Genomic DNA, 19,584 nt, shown 5'->3' on the forward strand with positions numbered 1-19,584 from the left:
CTTATTAGAGTTATTTCACTTTGATGCCGATTTGTACATTTTTTTTTGCGTTTTTGTCTTATATCTTAAAACTTATAATAGATAGAAAGAAACTTAAATATACAAAAATGATCAGCAAGACAAGATCTACAATTTAGACAAATGGCAGAAATTGTCCAACGACTCCTTATTGGAGTTATTGCCCTTGAATTATGATTTTTACCCTTTTTTTGCGTTTTTCCTTGTATGATATTAATTATAATAGATATATAGAAACTTAAATAATCAAAAATGATAAGCAAGACGAGATCTACTAACAAGTCAAATTTTGCTGATATAATAAGTAGACTGTTACTCTCTATAGGAGTTTTTTTACCCTCTTTTGTGTTTAGAGCAAAAGCTAAATAAGATCATGAAGATAGAGAGAAACTAAACAGACTTCAATGATCAGCAATATAAGATACAAAAAAAAACAACAGAGTTTTTTGTCATTAATTCTATTCTCGTCTACAATGTTGGAGAGTGTCCCCCTGTTGAATATGCATATAGACCAAGGTGAGCGACACAGGCTCTTGAGAGCCTCTAGTTTATTTATAAATTTCCTTTTCTACTACTGAAGGAATATGTTAGTGGTTTATACCTTCATTTATTGTGATACATTTAGATTGCATACATGATTTAACCCATATATTCATTTATTCAAATTTTCTACAATACTGAGAATTTATTTACTTGTAGGCTATATCTAATCCAAAATCAGATGAATTACAAGACAAGGCTTGGCAAGCAGTATGTCCACTTGTTGGAAAATTGAAAAATTATTATGAATTTTCCAATGAAGTAGGTTAGTAGTTTGTATTTGTATGTCTAACATGTCCAATGGTTGGAAAACTAGAAAATTGTGGTATGATTAATGAAAGGCCTATTTATATCAAAGTTCTGTGAAATTCCTTGGTTTTAAATGTATTGAAATTCCATTTTTATATTGTTTGCAACCAAGGTTGCAAAGCAAGACAAACTTCTTGTCTTAATTTCAGTTTTCAGGTGGATTGTAGTTGTTTTCAGTTTACATGTATTTATAACAGACCTTGATATTTGATATAAATTAACATACCAATCCATACATCTTAGCTGTATGTAAATAAAACAAGGCTAAAGAGAAAAAAATGTATATTTTGTCATTTGCATAGGCCATCATGCTTTTTATGCATTCATGGTAAATGAAAAGAGTGTATATTGGGTCAATTGTACAGGGAAATGTCCAACTATCATAAAAAGTATGTCAAGAAACATATCATTAAATCTTTTTCATCGAAAAAGAAATTTTGTACCGAGAATTATGATTTAACAACTATAATTTTAAAGTGGAAAAAGGAGGTATTTGAGTACCTAAGTGCCTATACTTCATGGTCATTATTTCATGTTGGATATGTATATAAAAATTGTCTTTTTGAAACATTATGTTGCCATTGACAGGCCTATTAACTGTATTATTATTGTAATTTGATATATGCGAAACTTATTATGAAAAATGATTTGATTACAGGTATATCAAATCTATGAAAACATTACAGGAATATTACACACTGAATGGCTATAAACAGGAAGTAATACCAGGAAAGATTTTTTGTGAACTGGAAATACATTTTAATTGAATATGAAATACAATTAAATTGACACTGTATTTATTTAATTGTACAGGGAAATGTCCAACTACCATACAACTTAATGTTACTTAATGTTTTTATGATTTTCAAACATACAGTAAAGGGGAGAGGGTATCAAGGGGTAACCTAAAATCATAAGTTGACTAAAAAGACAAACACAATAACCGGAAATAAACAAACCAACAATAGTCCACGAAAATTATACAAAAAACAGTACGATTGAACAAATATGAGTTCAACCAAAAACCAAGAGTAAACTCAGGTTGTCAGAATGAGTCATCAGTTTCTTTTCGTTTTGTATTAACATTGTGAGAATAAGAGGAAACGAAAGAAGATATTAATGGTGAATTTCATTTCAGATGGAATTGTACAAGAATTACTTCAAGTGTTGTGTTCCAATGATTTATCCCCTAGAGAACATTTAGAGCAGCAGCAAGCTTTGTTTAGACAGTTTGCAGACATATTAGATTTTGTACTCCGTTTTGATGATCTGAAGGTAAACTACACACAGTATCAACAGATGATGAAATCCCTATTGTTACTTTAAAGGAATTTTGGGGATATATGAATAAAAGGGGATGTTAAGTATTAGTGAATGGGACATCAACCCAACAGCAAAACATAACCAGAAAAGACTATGTAAAAGTCTCCAACACTAAACAGGTGACAATACCATATGTCAAACTCAAAAATGTAGACAAAGTGTGAATAAATTTAATTAATTTGCCATCAATTCCCATTTATTTAAGTTAAAGTTGGGTGATATTTTGGATTGAATTAGAATTTTGAATAAAAATGATATGTTATTGCTGTAAACATTTTTGCTTAAATGATACCACAAGATGAGGGAGTCAACAGGTTATTTTTTCAATAGAATGAATAAGTCTCAATATGTAGCATGAAAAAGACTTTTAAAAAAACGACAAAATGATACTTTTTCATGTTTTTTTCATTATCACTCACACTCAATACATAATATAGACAGCAAAAACGAATCTGGTGACCTCCACAAAATGTTAAAAAGGAAAGGTTTACAGCAATAAAATATCTGTTTCATACATCACTCATACCTTGATGATTTAAACAGCAAAATTGTTTTGTTCCCCTCATATTTTCATATCATTAAAAAGAAATGTTTACAGCAATAAAATATCTTTACTGTTTTAAACTATGTGTCTTTCAGTACGTCTGATTCATGAAATTTCCGTTGCATTTTTCTTAGAAACAACAAATCAAGGCTTTCTGATATCTGGTATCAACCCTGGTTTACCATGTGATGGGTTTTTGCATTCATTGCTCATCAAATTCTTAATAGCCAAAATACTTGCATGCATATATTCTTACATGCAATGGCCACGAATGAAATTATGGTCACTATTTTCTCAGGAACTACAAATCAGAGCTTCGTTAAATTTTGTTGTGTTTCATGTGAGCATGATATACTGTGTTCACATCCACCTTTCATCAAATTCCTGTTTATTGAATACTTAAAGCTTAGGTATTATTAGTGACCAATAGCTTGCAGCCTCACAGTAAATCTTGTTTTTTTACAAAGAGATGAGAATCAATAGACCAATTCCAAGATTCATAAAATTTTGCAGAAAAGTATGACAAATAGTGTAAAGGCTGTGTCATAACTAAGCAAAAGAAGCATCTTGCCCATTAATTTTGCATTCAAAATTTTATTTTATTTTTTATTAAATTAATTTGCTCAGAGTTCATTCTCCTCATCTCCATCAATAAAGCTTTTCCTTGGGGTAATTCTTTCACAGGTCATTCCCTTTTTTGATGAAAAGTTATTGGCAGCGCTGCAAATATCATGTGTATTTCATTTAGTTCTGAACATTCTTTTCAAAAGCTGTAATGATAATTTAGGGATTCATATGTGTAAAATTTTGTCATGTAAAAATGGAGTACAGATTTCATTTTTGCTCTTTTAATAATTAATATGACTTTTTCATATGAAAAAACATTTTTCTAGGTTTGTTTTCAGTAATATACTTGATTTCAAAGGAAACTAATATATTTATGTAATGAAAATGCACAACTGAATTTCCAAATATTATATAACATGCTAATATCAAAACTTGCTGTAACTAATGTATATGAGTCTTTTTGTTTTTGAAGTCAAATGTTTGAGGCAAAATTTGGTTAATTTCGAACTATATATATGTAGTCAGACATTTAAATATATACGTTGAAAGTACATGAAGTTTACCTATTTCAGATGACCAACCCCTCCATACAGAATGATTTTAGTTATTACAGAAGGACTTTAAGTAGAATGAAATTGGCAAATGAGGTATGTATACATTTTCATAATAAGATCTCAAATGCTTTTAACCTGATAAAAATTATTTCAGAAAACACATGTGGTGTGCCCTGAAATTAGAACGCTACATTTATAAAGTATTGGTAACCAGTTTGTGATGGTTTCCACAGAGCATTCCTTTTTGAAAATTCATTATACCATCTGTTGGTGTGTATAAAACGCACACATGCATAGTAGGCACCCCCCTTTTTCGACCTTATAACTTGAGAAAAAAAGTTTCTATGTTTAACACCCAGGGACTTTCTGGGAAAATCCCAACTTGAAACTCGGTAAAATGCTTCCATTGAAAAGTGAATTCTTTTTCGGAGACAAATTGAACTCCAGTCCTAGTTGATTACAGGATAATGAAAATATTGTTGCAGAATAAATAATTTAGCAAACGATGCTTGATTCTTTTTTGTTTCCGCAGATGTGTTTGAGAACAACAGGAAGTGTTAATCTGTATCTGTATCTGTATTTTCTGTCTTCTGCCAATCTGGCAACTATCCACCAGTATATTAAAACGGTCCTATACAGTAACTATTTACAGTTCTATCACCAATCCTTCACCAATAAGACAAATTGTCAAGGTTTATTTACACGAAGATGTTTTTATCTGCTATAAAATCTAAATGTCTACTAAGCAGAATGTCTATTATCTACTTTAAAAACTCAGAATCGCAGAGATTTTGAAATAGTTAAGATAATTTATATACTTTTTAAAAATAATTTATTTATAAGTATAAACTAAGGGAAACTAGACAGTACCAAGATGCGATCAGTCCATATAAAGGAATGTTATTTAACAGTTCTAGGCTTCTTTGTGATGTCTAGTAGTTGGTATCTTCTCGCATGTAGCTTATAGCACAAGCTTCTACATAATGGTTCTAACTTAGTATCAATGTCTGATATGAGAGCTTCGGACTTCAGTTGTGTGCAGTAAAAATTTGGGTTGACTATAATTGTTGCAATATCATATGTGGTGTCTAATTTATGTCCTGCACACAGCATAATACAAATGCTTATTATTTCTAACATTAGTGGTTTTCATATGCATATCAACAGGAAGTGATTCATAGTTTCTTCATTCTTTTTGCACATCAAGCAGGTACCATCTGGGAAGTTGTTTAAATACAAATCGCAGTTGGTGAATTTTGTACAGAATACGGAATCATTACAAATATTCTTAATTACACAATAAAAAGATAAATTGTAATATTTATGTTGATAAATTAGTGCTGAAATAAATATTAATCTGCTAATTTTATTTATTGTTTGTTGGTACTCATTGAATCGTTTAATCCGGATTATCACACTCTTATTGAATATCAATTAGGAAGTCTTATCGTTGTCAAAACAAATCAATTGACAGATTAATTTTGTTCCATAATCAAATTCGTACAGTTTACAAGATGGTTTTGACATGTCTGCAATTATGATTTGTATGAAGGTTTTTAAAAAAATGTTACAAAGTAAAAACGTGTTTAAAATCATCACTTTATTCACCTTTACAACCATTAAAAGTCACATGACATGTGATCACATTATACTACGAAAAGTAAAATAAAACACTGGCGGTCGCTAATTGTTTACTTTTTACACATTGTGACTTGGTTGGATAGTTGTCTCATTGGCACTCATACCACATCTTCTTATTTATATGTAATTCATAACAACAATCACTTTTATGCTACGAAAATATTTTCCTCTAGACCACCTGGTTTCTTGGTCGGAATTTGGCCCGAAAAAAAGTGTAAAGGACAGTGTAACCATACATAATATGCACCCTCCGTTTCAGATTCATTCCCAGAGTAAAAACCTGTGTACTATACACACCTAAAGACGGTAATCAACTCTTGTTTTGGAATTTCATATTACAGCTTTTTATCAGTAAGATGAAGAAGAAGAAACCAAAATAAGTAAAGACAACAAAAAGACTTGCTTTGTAGAATTTACATAAAATACAATATTTAATAAATTTACTGAATGAATAATGATTTTTTAGATAAATAAGATACTGTGCATGTATCCTAGTTTAATGAATGTAATGGGGAACATCAATGAGACAATTCAAAATCACTAGGCAATGAACAATTAACATGCATGATTATTAAAAGTATTTGTCAAAGTTTTTGTATATTAGAGCTGTATTTTATGTCTTTCAGGAGCACATAGTTGAAAATATAGTGTCAAACGAAATGGCAAATAGAATAGCTTTGTTTTATGCTAATTCTACACCTATGTTGAAAGTTCTAAGTGAAGCTACAACAAAATTTGTATCAACACATAAAGACTTACCAGTAGAAAATACAACAGATTGTTTGAGTACAATGGCAGATATATGTAAAGTCATGATCGAATCTCCGTAAGTACAATGGCAGATATATGTAAAGTTATGATCGAATCTCCGTAAGTACAATGGCAGATATATGTAAACTTATGATCGAATCTCCGTAAGTACAGTGGCAGATATATGTAAAGTAATGATTGAATCTCTGTAAGTACAATGGCAGATATATGTAAAGTCATGATAAAATCTCCCTAAGTACAATGGCAGATATATGTAAAGTCATGATAGACTCTCCGTAAGTACAATGGCAGATATATGTAAAGTCATGATAAAATCTCCCTAAGTACAATGGCAGATATATGTAAAGTCATTATTGAATCTCCCTAAGTACAACGGCAGATATATGTAAAGTTATGATTGAATCTCCCTAAGTGCAATTGCAGATATATGTAAAGTCATGATTGAATCTCCCTAAGTACAATGGCAGATATATGTAAAGTTATGATAAAATCTCCCTAAGTACAATGGCAGATATATGTAAAGTTATGATAGAATCTCCCTAAGTACAATGGCAGATATATGTAAAGTTATGATCAAATCTCCGTAAATACAATGGCAGATATATGTAAAGTAATGATCCAATCTCCGTAAGTACAATGGCAGATATATGTAAAGTTATGATTGAATCTCCGTAAGTACAATGGCAGATATATGTAAAGTTATGATTGATTCTCCGTTAGTACAATGGCAGATATATGTAAAGTCATGATCGAATCTCCCTAAGTGCAATTGCAGAATTTCCCAAAGTACAATGGCAGAATCTCCCGAAGTACAATGGCAGATATATGTAAAGTCATGATAAAATCTCCCTAAGTACAATGGCAGATATATGTAAAGTTATGATTGAATCTCCCAAAGTACAATGGCAGATATATGTAAAGTTATGATTGAATCTCCCAAAGTACAATAGCAGATATATGTAAAGTTATGATTGAATCTCCGTAAGTACAATGGCAGTTATATGTAAAGTTATGATTCAATCTCAGTAAGTACAATGGCAGATATATGTAAAGTTATGATTCAATCTCAGTATGTACAATGGCAAATATATGTAAAATTATGATTGAATCTCAGTAAGTACAATGGCAGATATATGTAAAGTTATGATTCAATCTCCCAAAGTACAAAGGCAGATGTATGTAAAGTTATGAATGAATCTCAGTAAGTACAATGGCAGATATATGTAAAGTTATGAATGAATCTCCCAAAGTACAAAGGCAAATGTATGTAAAGTTATGAATGAATCTTCCAAAGTACAAAAGCAGATGTATGTAACATCATAATTGAATCTCAGTAATTACAAAGGCAGATATATGTCATATCATGATTGAATCTCCGTAAATGCAAAGGCAGATATATGTAACATTATGATCGAATCTCCGTAAAAGGCAGATATATGTCAAGCCATAATTGAATCTCTGTATTAAAGTACAAAGGCATATATATATAAAGTCATGATTGAACTTTCGTAAGTACCAAAGCAGATATTTGTCATATAAGGAGAAGTGGTATGATCTCCAATGAGACCAAAGGATGTGTATGCAAGCAACTTTAGGTAACCATACACCCTTCAATAATGATCAAAAACATACTGTAAAGTAAGCTTTAAAAGGCCTGGCATGACAAAATGTGAAACAATTCAAACAATAAAAACAATGGCATTATCTATGCTAAAACAATAAACAAAAAACAAAAATGGCAGAAAGCAACCAATTAAAACCACTGAATTCCAGGCTCCAAACTTTGGACAGCCTCATTAAGAATATGTTTTATGAGTGCTCAACCCTCTCCTAACCTGGGAAAGTGGTGTAACAGCCCAACATAAGAACATACTTTAAAAATCAGTTGAAAAGGGCTTAACTCATCAAATTGGCACAAAGCACAAAAAAATAACAAAAGGGCAAAAGACATAAAATATGGACCCAAGAGAACTCACAATAACTTAAAGCTAGTTCAAAGCAAATTAAATCAAATAAATTAATAGTGTTTTCTGAGATTGAAATTTCAATCAGTATTATTCCAACATAGTTAGTGAAAAGATGTAATAAACAGTCAAAGAAAATCATGACCTTGTGCAATGCCAAAGTATAAGTATTGACAGGATATGGGACCATAAGTGTTCACAACTGTATGATAATACATATTTAGTTATGTTTAATTTGATTCAATATTTAGTTCTTGGTTTATTGAAATCATTGAAAACCAAGAAAGTTAGAATTCTAAGATTAATAAAAATGCATATTTGACATACAGTCATGTTAAATTGGCTTTATAATTTAATATAGTATTTATGTCATTTTTAAAAACTTATTTGTCCAAATTATACTAAAGAATAATAACTTCTGCTTTTTTATAGGGAATTTACATCACGCTTCCAAAGTGTAGAGACCAAATTGTTCTGTTTACGTGTAATGGTTGGAGTTATCATTCTTTATGACTATGTCCATCCTGTTGGTGCTTTTGCTAAAGGTTCAATGATAGATGTAAGTCAAATCTACTAATCAGTAAAAGCATCAAATAAAAGGATATGTTTATTTAAGTTAGTAGACAGCAACTATCAACACAACATATTCTAAATTACTATTTTGTTACTTTGATGCAATAGAACAATAGAAACATAGAGTGGAATACCTCATGTCGACTGTATACTTTTCTAGACTCGCGGTGATTTAGAGCTTGACATATTGTGTAGAAATTTTTCTATTATTTGGTTTTTTATGTTGTTGGGTTGATGTCTCATTGACCTCACTAAAAATGTTATTCATAAAGTTTATTTACAATTTTACACATATAAAAGACACAACTAAAAACCTAGTATTTTGCTAAATAGAATAAAATTGAAAATGGAAACGGGGAATGCGTCAAAGAGACAACAACCCTACCAAAGAGCAGAAAACAGCCCTAGGCCACCAATGGGTCTTCAACAGAGCGAGAAATCCCGCACCCGGAGGCAGGCTTCAGCTGGCCCCTAAGCAATAACGTATACTAGTTCACTAAACTCTGAAACATATAAATGAACCAAAATTAAAAAAACATACAAGACTAACAAAGGCCAGACTTGCCTGACTTGGGAAAAATTGATAAGATTTGTTGATGTAGAAGAACAAAATATTTTGATGGTATTCAGTAACCTGTGAGCAATGATCAGATATGGTTTATTTTTTTAAAATAATTATGACTTGTGTTTTTTAATAGATAAAAGGTTCCATAAAAGTTCTTAAGGACCAAGAACAGAGACGAGTGGAAGGATTATTAAATGCTTTAAGGTATGGATCATTTATTTAACCAACAATATGTAAAGTATATATCGAAAACACAATCTGGTATAAGTAACATAATAAAACAAGATATAATGTGTTGCATTTCCATTGCAGATAAAAAATATCAGATATTTTAGTTTCTCCGATATATGAAAATTAATTTGAATTTAAACCAGATATCTTAATTGTTTGCTTTCAATGTTTGCCTATAATTCTAGAAAAGTTGTTTTGTTTAAAATATTCTTTCAATGGTAGGAGAAAAATTTATATATGAACAACAAATGAATACTTATTTCAAGTAAATATTTTTGTGGTACTTGCATGCACTCAACATTTCCCAATAACAAATATGTAGGAAAAGATGCAAATTTTGAAGAAGAAAAAAAGGAACTAAGCTATCTTTAGACTATAAAATCTCTGTAAATATTAATGTTATTTCAAAAATATAATATGTTAAACTTTGCTCATAATGATTATTTTTAGTTTTTGTAATACTTTATTTTTATAGGCCGAAAAGGGCCCTTATCGCATCTTTTTTTATTGTTACATATTACACACACTTGTTTAATCCTGATCAGTGCTGAAAGGTGGTCACAGGTATATTTCCATTATTGGCGATATGCAAAAATTGGGCCAGAATCCTAGGCTATGTAAGCCTTCACGTCAAAGCTTCCAAAAAATATTTGAGCCAGCTGGACATTTTTTGTCTTATCCCGATTTAAATCCCTTAAGACTTGGTATCAAAAGGCAATCATGGTAATCAGTTGGGCATCAAATAAACAGTGATTGACATAAAAACAATATTAAACTCGAAAAAAAAAGCTCATTTTCCTAATAGAGATGTTGACTTGAATGGTAAAACACGAACCAGAGACGGATACATAAAATCTGTGTACGTTTACAAAGCAGGATTAAGTTTAAGTAGCTCTTTCCATGTTATTTCTTCAAGAAAATACTCGGGAATAAACATTAGATAAAGGTATCTTTAATTATTTTTGTATTTTTGAAGAATTGGGATGCATAGTTTAATATCACACCTGCGCACACGTGTACTAGTTCAAACAACGTGGTTCTGACGATTTTTTGCTAAAAACCTTTATTACTACCTTTTTAAATTTTTCATTAAATCATATTGATATACATAGTTCTGATAATCTTAATCTTTTTGAGTAAATTAATTAGATGCACACCGCTGAAATTTGAGAAAATAACTTTAGATAGACCAATCAATGTCCAGTACAAAATAGTTTATCTGTCGCCTGAAGAGGTAAATTTTAGCTCTCAGAAAACTAATTATCTTGATTGTAATTAAAGGGTATTTAAGTAGGGTTTGTTTTGATAGTATTTATTCATCATGTCACTTTTATGACCGGAAATGTGGGGCTGTTGAAGTCAAAAGGTCAGGTCAAAAAGATCGCATAAAAATCAATTTTTTCTGAATTATGTTAAAATGGCAAACCTAGGTTATATGTCAGTTTCAGGCTTGGCACTACAAGTCAAACATATAATTTATCGGTCAAGTCCAGACAATACAACGTTTTGGAAGCCCTGCTTCACATTAAGAAGATTTTCATTATTTTCACAATTCCACATATACTTGATTTTCTGTCAATTCTTATAAGAAATGTCAAACAATATGAATGCTCAATTTCAAAATTTAGAACTTTTCACCAAATTTTTCTATTAAAACACTTGGATTTGGAAAAATACCTTTTTACAAAGTAAAAGAATATTCATTTATATCCAAAGGAAAAAGCTATTTTATGACTAGTCAGTACATAAGATACAAGAAGAGGGCAGCCATTGTTTATCTAAAGCAAAAAACTGCTCTAACTACATCATGGTTGAAGAAATGCTCACAAATTTTTGATTGCTCATATATGTTGGGTGTAATACCACCAAATCATAGAACATCACATCTGGTTTCATACTAAAAAGGGTAGAACAAATTTTCCTTTGAATTTGACAGTTGTATGAAATTAATCATACATTTCATTGCAGTAAAATATTTCTGAGTCATAAACATATATCTTGGGTGTTTCAAAGCACCATTTTTTTGTTTATTTGGTGTTTTTATAAAATACTTTGGAAACTTGAGGTTAAATGGTTACTAAAGCTCGTAAACAGGAAAAAAAGGGGTGAAATTTGATTGGTTAACTTCCAGTGATGGTTATTATCTTATAAGCAATGAAATGTTATGTGAAATTTTGTCTGTTGTACTGGACAGGATAAAACCTTACTCATGCCAAGAATTTCTTTATTTGAAACAAAGATAAATTCTGCACAATTTTTTGAAAAGTGCCAATTTAACAAAGACTAATAGGGGAAAACAATGGTGGTATTACTCCTGTTATTTTATCTTCCTCAATATATTTATATTCATATTTTTTGTTTATATAAGCAGTTAATTCATTCTTGTCCAACACTGTGAGTGAAAAAAACTTAAAATTTGAAGAACTTTTATGACTTATTAGTCCCCTACCGACGAAGTCGAAGGGGACTTTAGGTTTGCACTCCGTCTGTCTGTCTGTCTGTCCGGCAAATCAGTTTTCCAGACTTTTTTTCTTCATGCTTGAAGGTATTGATTTGATATTTGGTTTATTGATTAATCATGACAAGTTACAGGTTAAGTTCAATTTTCACGATTTTAGCTTTTCTCTTTGTTCAGTTAAAGCCCTTTCCCTAGAATTAAATTTTTGATGAAATACTTATTAATTAGTAGATTTCTGTTCAAAGGGAAATAACTCATTTTTTAAAAGACTTTTAGAAGACAAAATGACATTTTGGATTTTTTTCCTTTTCTTTGGTAAATTGTTTGAAGAATTTAGTGGTAGGTTTGTTTGTCATTCTTGAAGATATTGATTTGATAATTAGTATATAGTTTTATCATGACAAGTTACAGATCAAGTTGGAATTTTGTTCCAGTCTGATAATTTTGTGCAGAGTTATGGTCATTGGACATAGAAAATTCACTTAAATAATCAGTTTTCAACAGTTTTTTTGTCATGCTTGAAGATTTTGACTTGATATTTTTATGTAGTTTACACCATGGCAAGTTATAGATCAAGTTAGAATTTCCTTCCATTACAATGAATTCTTAACCGGTAGGGGACTATGTATTGCCATGCAATACCCACAGAATGCTTGTTTCAAATGTAATCTTGCAAAAGAAAAAAATCATATTCTGAGTATGTATGAAAAATTTGATAACTCTGGCAATGGAAGAGATTTACTTTTGAATTAATTTTATTTGTTTCTTTCAGGTATACAACTTTACATTTAAATGATGAATCTACACCAAAAACAATCAAGTCCATGTTAGCCACCAATTAATTTTATAGTGCTATATGTCATCATGTGATTGTCATGTGATTTACAACGATAGAAAAATAATGTGATGTGATGTAATGTTTTGTTGTTTGTTATACTTTTTTATAGAAATTATATGCATATTTGTTAAGATTTTCATATTTTGTATGAGCTATTTTGTAAACTTTTTTTCAAATGCTTTATCTTTTTCTGTACAATTTCAGAGTAGTAATTTTTATTATTATGAATTGTTTATGTTTAAAGCTGTTTTGCTCATTGGAGATGAAAAAAATAACTGTTAATAGCAGTATGTTAAGTTTGTTCTTGTAACTGTAAAAACCGGTGTTACTTAAAGAATTTATTACACTGATTTGAGAGTTATCATACTCGTAGGACATTGTTTTTCTTTTCTTCAATTTCTATGACTTAAAGTTTTAAGAAAAAAGTTGCATATCAATGGTTGATTAAATTATGAAAACCTGTTTGGTGTATATGCCATTACTTTATCCAAGGATTTGTTTGTATTTCAAGTATTAAAATTTTTGGCAATAAGTTTATCCAATTGTGTTAAAGTGATAAGTAAACAGTTTATTCTCTAAAAACCAATAAAACAAAAGTACAAAGAAACATACAATACATATTTAAACATGCAATAGTACGACAAATGTTGTGGTTTTATTTTAAAGCCAGTATTGCATAGCCCTTGTTGATGATCTCTGTCTACACTGTTATAATTTCTTTCTATATATAATTAATTAAAATCAAAATATTTGCAGAAGATTTCCTGGAAAAAAAAACATTCTGATATGTTTTTCACACAGATTATAATTATCATGATGGAAATGTACAGTTTATCGAAAATAACATAATTTAGTGATTTATCTTAAGTTCTTTTACCAGAGATAGTTTCAGTGTGTGTTGTCCTACATGACAGGAATTGGTGTATTGTATGATTTATAGGACAGTCACTGATGAAATGAGAAATGTAATAAAATGGCTAGATGACTTTTTTGTGTGCTGTCTCTTTGACATATACCTAGATCTCATTTGATTAATTTCAAAATTCACTGACTAATTTGCATTTATAGAAATCATTGGTACTTGACATATGAATTTTAGTATTTATTCACTCTCAAAACATTCTGAGAAAAAAAGATGATTGATATTGCTTGGAAAAATCTGGACAGAGCAGACAGCTTTTAACAATCACTGGCATATATGTTGTGGATTATGTTTTGCTCAAGGACCACTTATTTCTTAACAAACCAGATAACCGCAATTATTTGTGCCATAGCTATTGTAAACTCATCTGTTTTTGTGTCTAGAGGTATTATATGGAAACATTTAATTATAGACTGGAATATTTTAGATAGTTAGATAGTCTAACAACACATCAATACACAGTCAACCAATGGCAAAAGAAAAGAGCAAAAAAAATTATCAGCTTATTTAAAGAGATTGGCATAAAACAAAAAAAAATCACTTTTATCATACTGAAAAACAATTTTTAGGTCAACTTTAATGCACTTGTGAATATAACCTATTTGGTTTTCCAGATAACATATTTGCGTTATTTATCAGGGTTTAACTAGTAGTTGCTCATGCTATGAGAGATCTGTTTGACTTCCGTGTGTGAATCTGCTGCTTCATAATATTTGTTGTTATTGCGCTGAAAATTCATTGTTTGAATGTGTGGAATTGTACTTTGTTTTGCTTTGTTTACATTTTTGTATACTTGAAATGAATTTTGAAACACTTGACTTTTGTAGAAATTTTTTATTAACCTTTAGGAATGACTGGTAAAGACCAAATTTAATATTATCTGTTGGACCAATTTAATGTTTATAAAAGCGATACAGTATAATAAAATTATAATTATTATGATTTCTTCACCCTCTTTAAACCGACTAAGTTGAAGGATTTTTGAGCATTTTTTTACATGAAACAAAATTTGAAGGTGATTGTTGGGATGAAATCTAATTTCATATGTATTAGACATATGAAGAATTTATCTTATTTCTATTTGTAGACTGAGATACCTTTCTTGTAGGTTAGATGCATGAACAAATTTTGAAATTTTTAGGTTACATAAATAAATGCAGATTTTTTTATGTAATCAGATCAATCAGAAGAGATTTGAAAATTATCTATTTTATGTGTTGTCCAGAAACCTTTTAAGCCTGTTGGTATCACAGGGATAAGTTGTTCACTGAATTGCTTTATTTTCCAAAATTTCAGCAACCAATTTAGATTATCTTAGGGTTTAGTATGTGCTTTGTTAGCAACTTTCATACTAACAGAGAAAAGATGATGAAGTGTCATGTAAAATGATTTTTTTGACGAAAGATGCATTTATAATCTGTAAGTTAAATTTTTTAGAAAAGATTTAAAGTAATTATTGGCAATTTAGGTTAAGGTACTACTTGATCATAGTGCTATCATGAATATCTTGGTAGAACACTGAAATTTACTTCAAGCATATATTTCCAAAAAAGAAAATGAAATATATATATATATATATGATAGTATATCAAAATAGTGGTTCTTCTATCTGGAATTCGAGAAGATTATGACAAAAAGAGGCACATCATAACAGAATTTAGCATGTGATGGTGTATGCCCAAACCTTTGTTAACATTTGGCACTCTATGTTCTAAAATCAAACATTTGAAACACTTATGTTCTGAAATCAATATTCATTTAGTTATGTTTTCAGTGGTAGAACATATTCTTTTGACATACAGAATTGTGTATAAAGAAGCAGGTTTATGCCATTATGCACTGCCAAATGTATAATTTTGGATATCAATTTGTTATTTTACTATAAATACCATTGAAAGGAAAATGTATGTTTGTGTTCATATTACTGAGGGATAAAAATCAGAAAAATTCTTTATCAGAGTAACATTATACATGTAATATTATAGGGTAGGGACGTAAGTGCCACACAAATTTTTTTTCATTGCTTTCTGTGTAATCTTATTTTAATCTTTTAGATGTCAACATTTTATATTTTATACATGGAACAATAAACTTAACATACACACAGTCACATCATATTGAAGTGTATTGTGATTATATTGAATAAATTAATTCAGTAAAAAAAATTCTTAATATTAGTATGTAATTACAAGGGTTTCCAAATTGGTCATATTATAGACTTGTCTTATATTTCTTTTGAATGTCTTTTATAGAATTTTGCTCCGTGAATTTTACCACTTTTTATATGATAATGCCCTTAATAAATTTATATTCCCATACAAGTTGTAAGAGGTATTTTGTAATGTTCTTTTTCATTCTGTAAGGGTGTAAGAATGTCAATAACGTTTTTTGTATGCTTTTTCAAATAACTGTTTTTTGTCAATCAAACCTGTACTATGAAATATCAATTACTTTTGTATTCATCGATGAATGAAAAACATTTATATTATGTGTCTTAGCTCTTCTTTTTTTTCCTAAGAATTACAATTCACTATGAAGAAACATTTTGGTGGTCAACTGAACCTTCACAATGAATTAAATTGATTTTATTAATTGTATACCTTTTGATAAGATACATAAAAAATCTGTTATAAAATTTAATCATAACATATTAAAGACAAAAGAACAGGTACATCCAGCAGCACCTCCAATGAATGCCAGTTTCCTGTAATTAATTTAAAAATATGTTATTTTGAATGCCAGACATTGTTTTAACCAGAGCTCATAGATGTTTTCTAAGAATGTAAGAAATGATAACATAATTTTATAAATCAGTGTAACTTATAACCAGTATAACCATATGTGTACATAAATTATTGACATTCCAATATCCAAAAACATATTTAAACCATTCCAATCAAATTTAATATATTTTGTAATAAAAATCCATTTGTAACATTACCTTTTTATTTATTACTCTATGTAAGTACAAACTTGTATCATATTCCTACTTTGAAATTTCTTTAAAAACATTTTAAACCTCAGGAAATAGTTCTATTGCTTTTCATAGAGTTGACAACTTATAAGGAAGTTTTGTTGTTGGAAAGGAGTATTAACTTGGAATAAAGGAAACTATTTTTTGCAACTGTCATATCTTTGCTTTTTGTTGGCAGTCTTCTAGTACGCTTTAAAATATATCAAGAGAAGTGAGCTTTGTACACATCAGCATATAAAGACGTGGAGTGATTCCTTTTTTTACAATCTGATGCCCAGTCAGTTTTTTCTATAGAAGGAAAGATTTCACATTACCAAACCAAGCCATCAGTCATAGTAGAATATGACATTATAACGTGTCAAATTTTACTTACCAGATATTGACAAGGGTTTCTGTTGTAAATTCTTAAGTGTAGCAGAAACATGATCACAATGATTTGTAATGTGGATAAATGTCAGAAATATTTATTTGGATTTTAATTGTTTTCTTGTAAAGTGAAACTTAATACAGTTATGGATGTCCATATTTCCATTATTCGAATATCCCAAAAATCCAACAGTTGACTTTTTTGTTTTGCCCTTATATATTTAGTTGATTTTCGGTTTATGAATGCATAATAGTTTTGGATTTTGGATGACCTACTTTTAATGGGATTATGATCATGTAGATATTGTGCTAAAGATAGTGTTGAGTTATAGATCAAGCATGTGTTCTCTTTACAAAATTTCAGAGCCCTGTCATTTTGCAGGCAGGGGCATTTGTATCTGCCAGACACTACTTGTTTTTTTTTTATTTCATTTATAGGACAAAGTTGCAAGAGAGAAACTTTTACATTTGCAGTTGTTTAATTAAGTATTTATTTGATGCTAGGTGTAGATCCTATGTGTACTAATATTTCAAAAGTTATATTAAAAATGTAAAAACAGATTTTTAAATACAGATACAGTGTCTGAATGGTATATAGTTAGAAAAATAATTTTAACATAGTAAATAATTATATCATTAATATATCAATAATAAGTGTCTTGTGTTACTGTTATGAAAAAATATGTCAGTATTGCAAACTTTAGTAAATCAATTCTCGTCTTTATTATGCTTCAAGTTTATATCAAATTTAAAAATTCTCATTATGAATCTCTTGATTAAATCATTACATAATTATTACCATGTAAAAACTTGTTATGTCCCTTTGAACCTCTAACTGCAGCTTAGTTTGATCAATGGTGATTAAAACTTCAATTTCATTTTTTAAGTGCATTAGAACTCGTTCAAGTTGTGCAGGTTTATAAAATAATACAAATCCATTTTGCTATGTTCATTTTATGGTTTAAAATGCTTCAGCATAGCAGAAAGGAGAGATTTACCAAGTAATTTATTTGTATGACTGATAAAGCTTTACATCCACTCCATCCTCAATTAATGTTTAAAATTTTAATTTTTCAGTGTTCTCCTTTTTGGGTAAGGTTCTGCAAAAAATGCAGCTTTGGCAACTAGAATTATTCATTTGAATTACACTTTCCCTACATGTATATATCTTTCTAGATTAAGAAGTTCCGAGTAAAGACCAGTCATAAGAAACTTACAATAGTTGAATTGATTTACAAAATTATTATACAAGTATTAGAGTTTATTGCAACTAATTTATATCAAATGGATGTTTCCCTTAATTCTTTTATTCAGTATAAAATAATCCTATCTTGATTCTCTAATTTTTTGGAATATTTGGTATTTGAATATATATTTTTTTTTTAAATTGTTGAAATTGTAAGTCTCAATTATAGATTAAGCAACAGATGGGGCCAAACATAATTTACAAAAATAATTCATATTAACATTATTAGTAATAGACTATATATCAGATGGGACCACAACAGAAATTACAAAAAAAAAAAAATTATTATAATATAAGTACTTAATAAGAGACCTCACAACAGATGTTTGGGACCACAAAGAAATTACAAAAAAATATTTATCAAGTTCAAAATAATTTTGAAATAATACTACAAATTGTATCTCCCCTCTAATGGAATTACAATGATTTCAACTGAGAATGAAAACATTATCTCTCCTGGACTTTTGAATGAACAGATTATTACTTTGTTTGCCTATATTTTTACCAATTTTTTGACGAAAGTTGGATGCAAAAACAAGAATTGATTTACTGTTGGATCTACATCTGATAAATTTTTGTTGTGTTAAAAAATATAATGTGTAGTTGGCTTTTCATCTACTGTAAATTATGTCATTAAAGCCATTGGACTGTATCTAAAGTGTTCTATTTTTATTTTAATCTTTTAGCATAGGGTATGGTTCTGGACTGATTCAATTCATATTTAAAATCACTGCATATTGTCACATCACAGATAACTCAAAGTCTATGGTAGAGTTTCAATTTACATTTTGATCATTTTATTAGGTTGTAAAAAATATTATAGATCGTCTTCAGTGTTGATCTTAATGGAAAGTGGCGATATATAGTGAGTCTATTCATGTGTCTGTGTCTGTATTTTTAACACCATCAATTTTCTATGAAATTTCCATAATATTTTCAGTACCAGAATGGCATTATTCACCTCTAATTATGTCTTAGTGTTTCTTATAGCAAATTATGGACTGTAACATTTTTATATCAAATGAGGAGGAGATTGCAATTTCAATGAAATTTTGATAAACAATTTATCACCTCCTACATCAATTTCAATCTGAATGATTTAGGGCTTTCCAAATAGAAGAACATGAACATCTATGTATGGGGGTTTGGCAACATCACTTACCCTTAAAGTGGATTTCAT

At 29.5% G+C, this 19,584-nt stretch overlaps 1 protein-coding gene across 1 annotated transcript in view; it reads left to right on the plus strand.

Moving 5' to 3' along the window:
- LOC127731753 (CYFIP-related Rac1 interactor B-like) overlaps positions 1-19,056 on the plus strand; it is a 33,856-nt gene extending 14,800 nt beyond the window's left edge. The window contains exons 4-10 of the mRNA XM_052240598.1: positions 718-823; positions 2,006-2,142; positions 3,874-3,948; positions 6,123-6,322; positions 8,664-8,790; positions 9,503-9,573; positions 12,831-19,056. Coding sequence (XP_052096558.1) covers positions 718-823; positions 2,006-2,142; positions 3,874-3,948; positions 6,123-6,322; positions 8,664-8,790; positions 9,503-9,573; positions 12,831-12,900 — 786 coding nt within the window. The 3' untranslated portion in view covers positions 12,901-19,056. The remainder of the gene's footprint in view (positions 1-717; positions 824-2,005; positions 2,143-3,873; positions 3,949-6,122; positions 6,323-8,663; positions 8,791-9,502; positions 9,574-12,830) is intronic.
- The last annotated feature ends 528 nt before the right edge of the window (positions 19,057-19,584 follow it).

The sequence above is a fragment of the Mytilus californianus genome, unplaced genomic scaffold (genome assembly GCF_021869535.1).
Source record: "Mytilus californianus isolate M0D057914Y unplaced genomic scaffold, xbMytCali1.0.p SCAF_1, whole genome shotgun sequence".
NCBI lineage: Eukaryota > Metazoa > Mollusca > Bivalvia > Mytilida > Mytilidae > Mytilus > Mytilus californianus.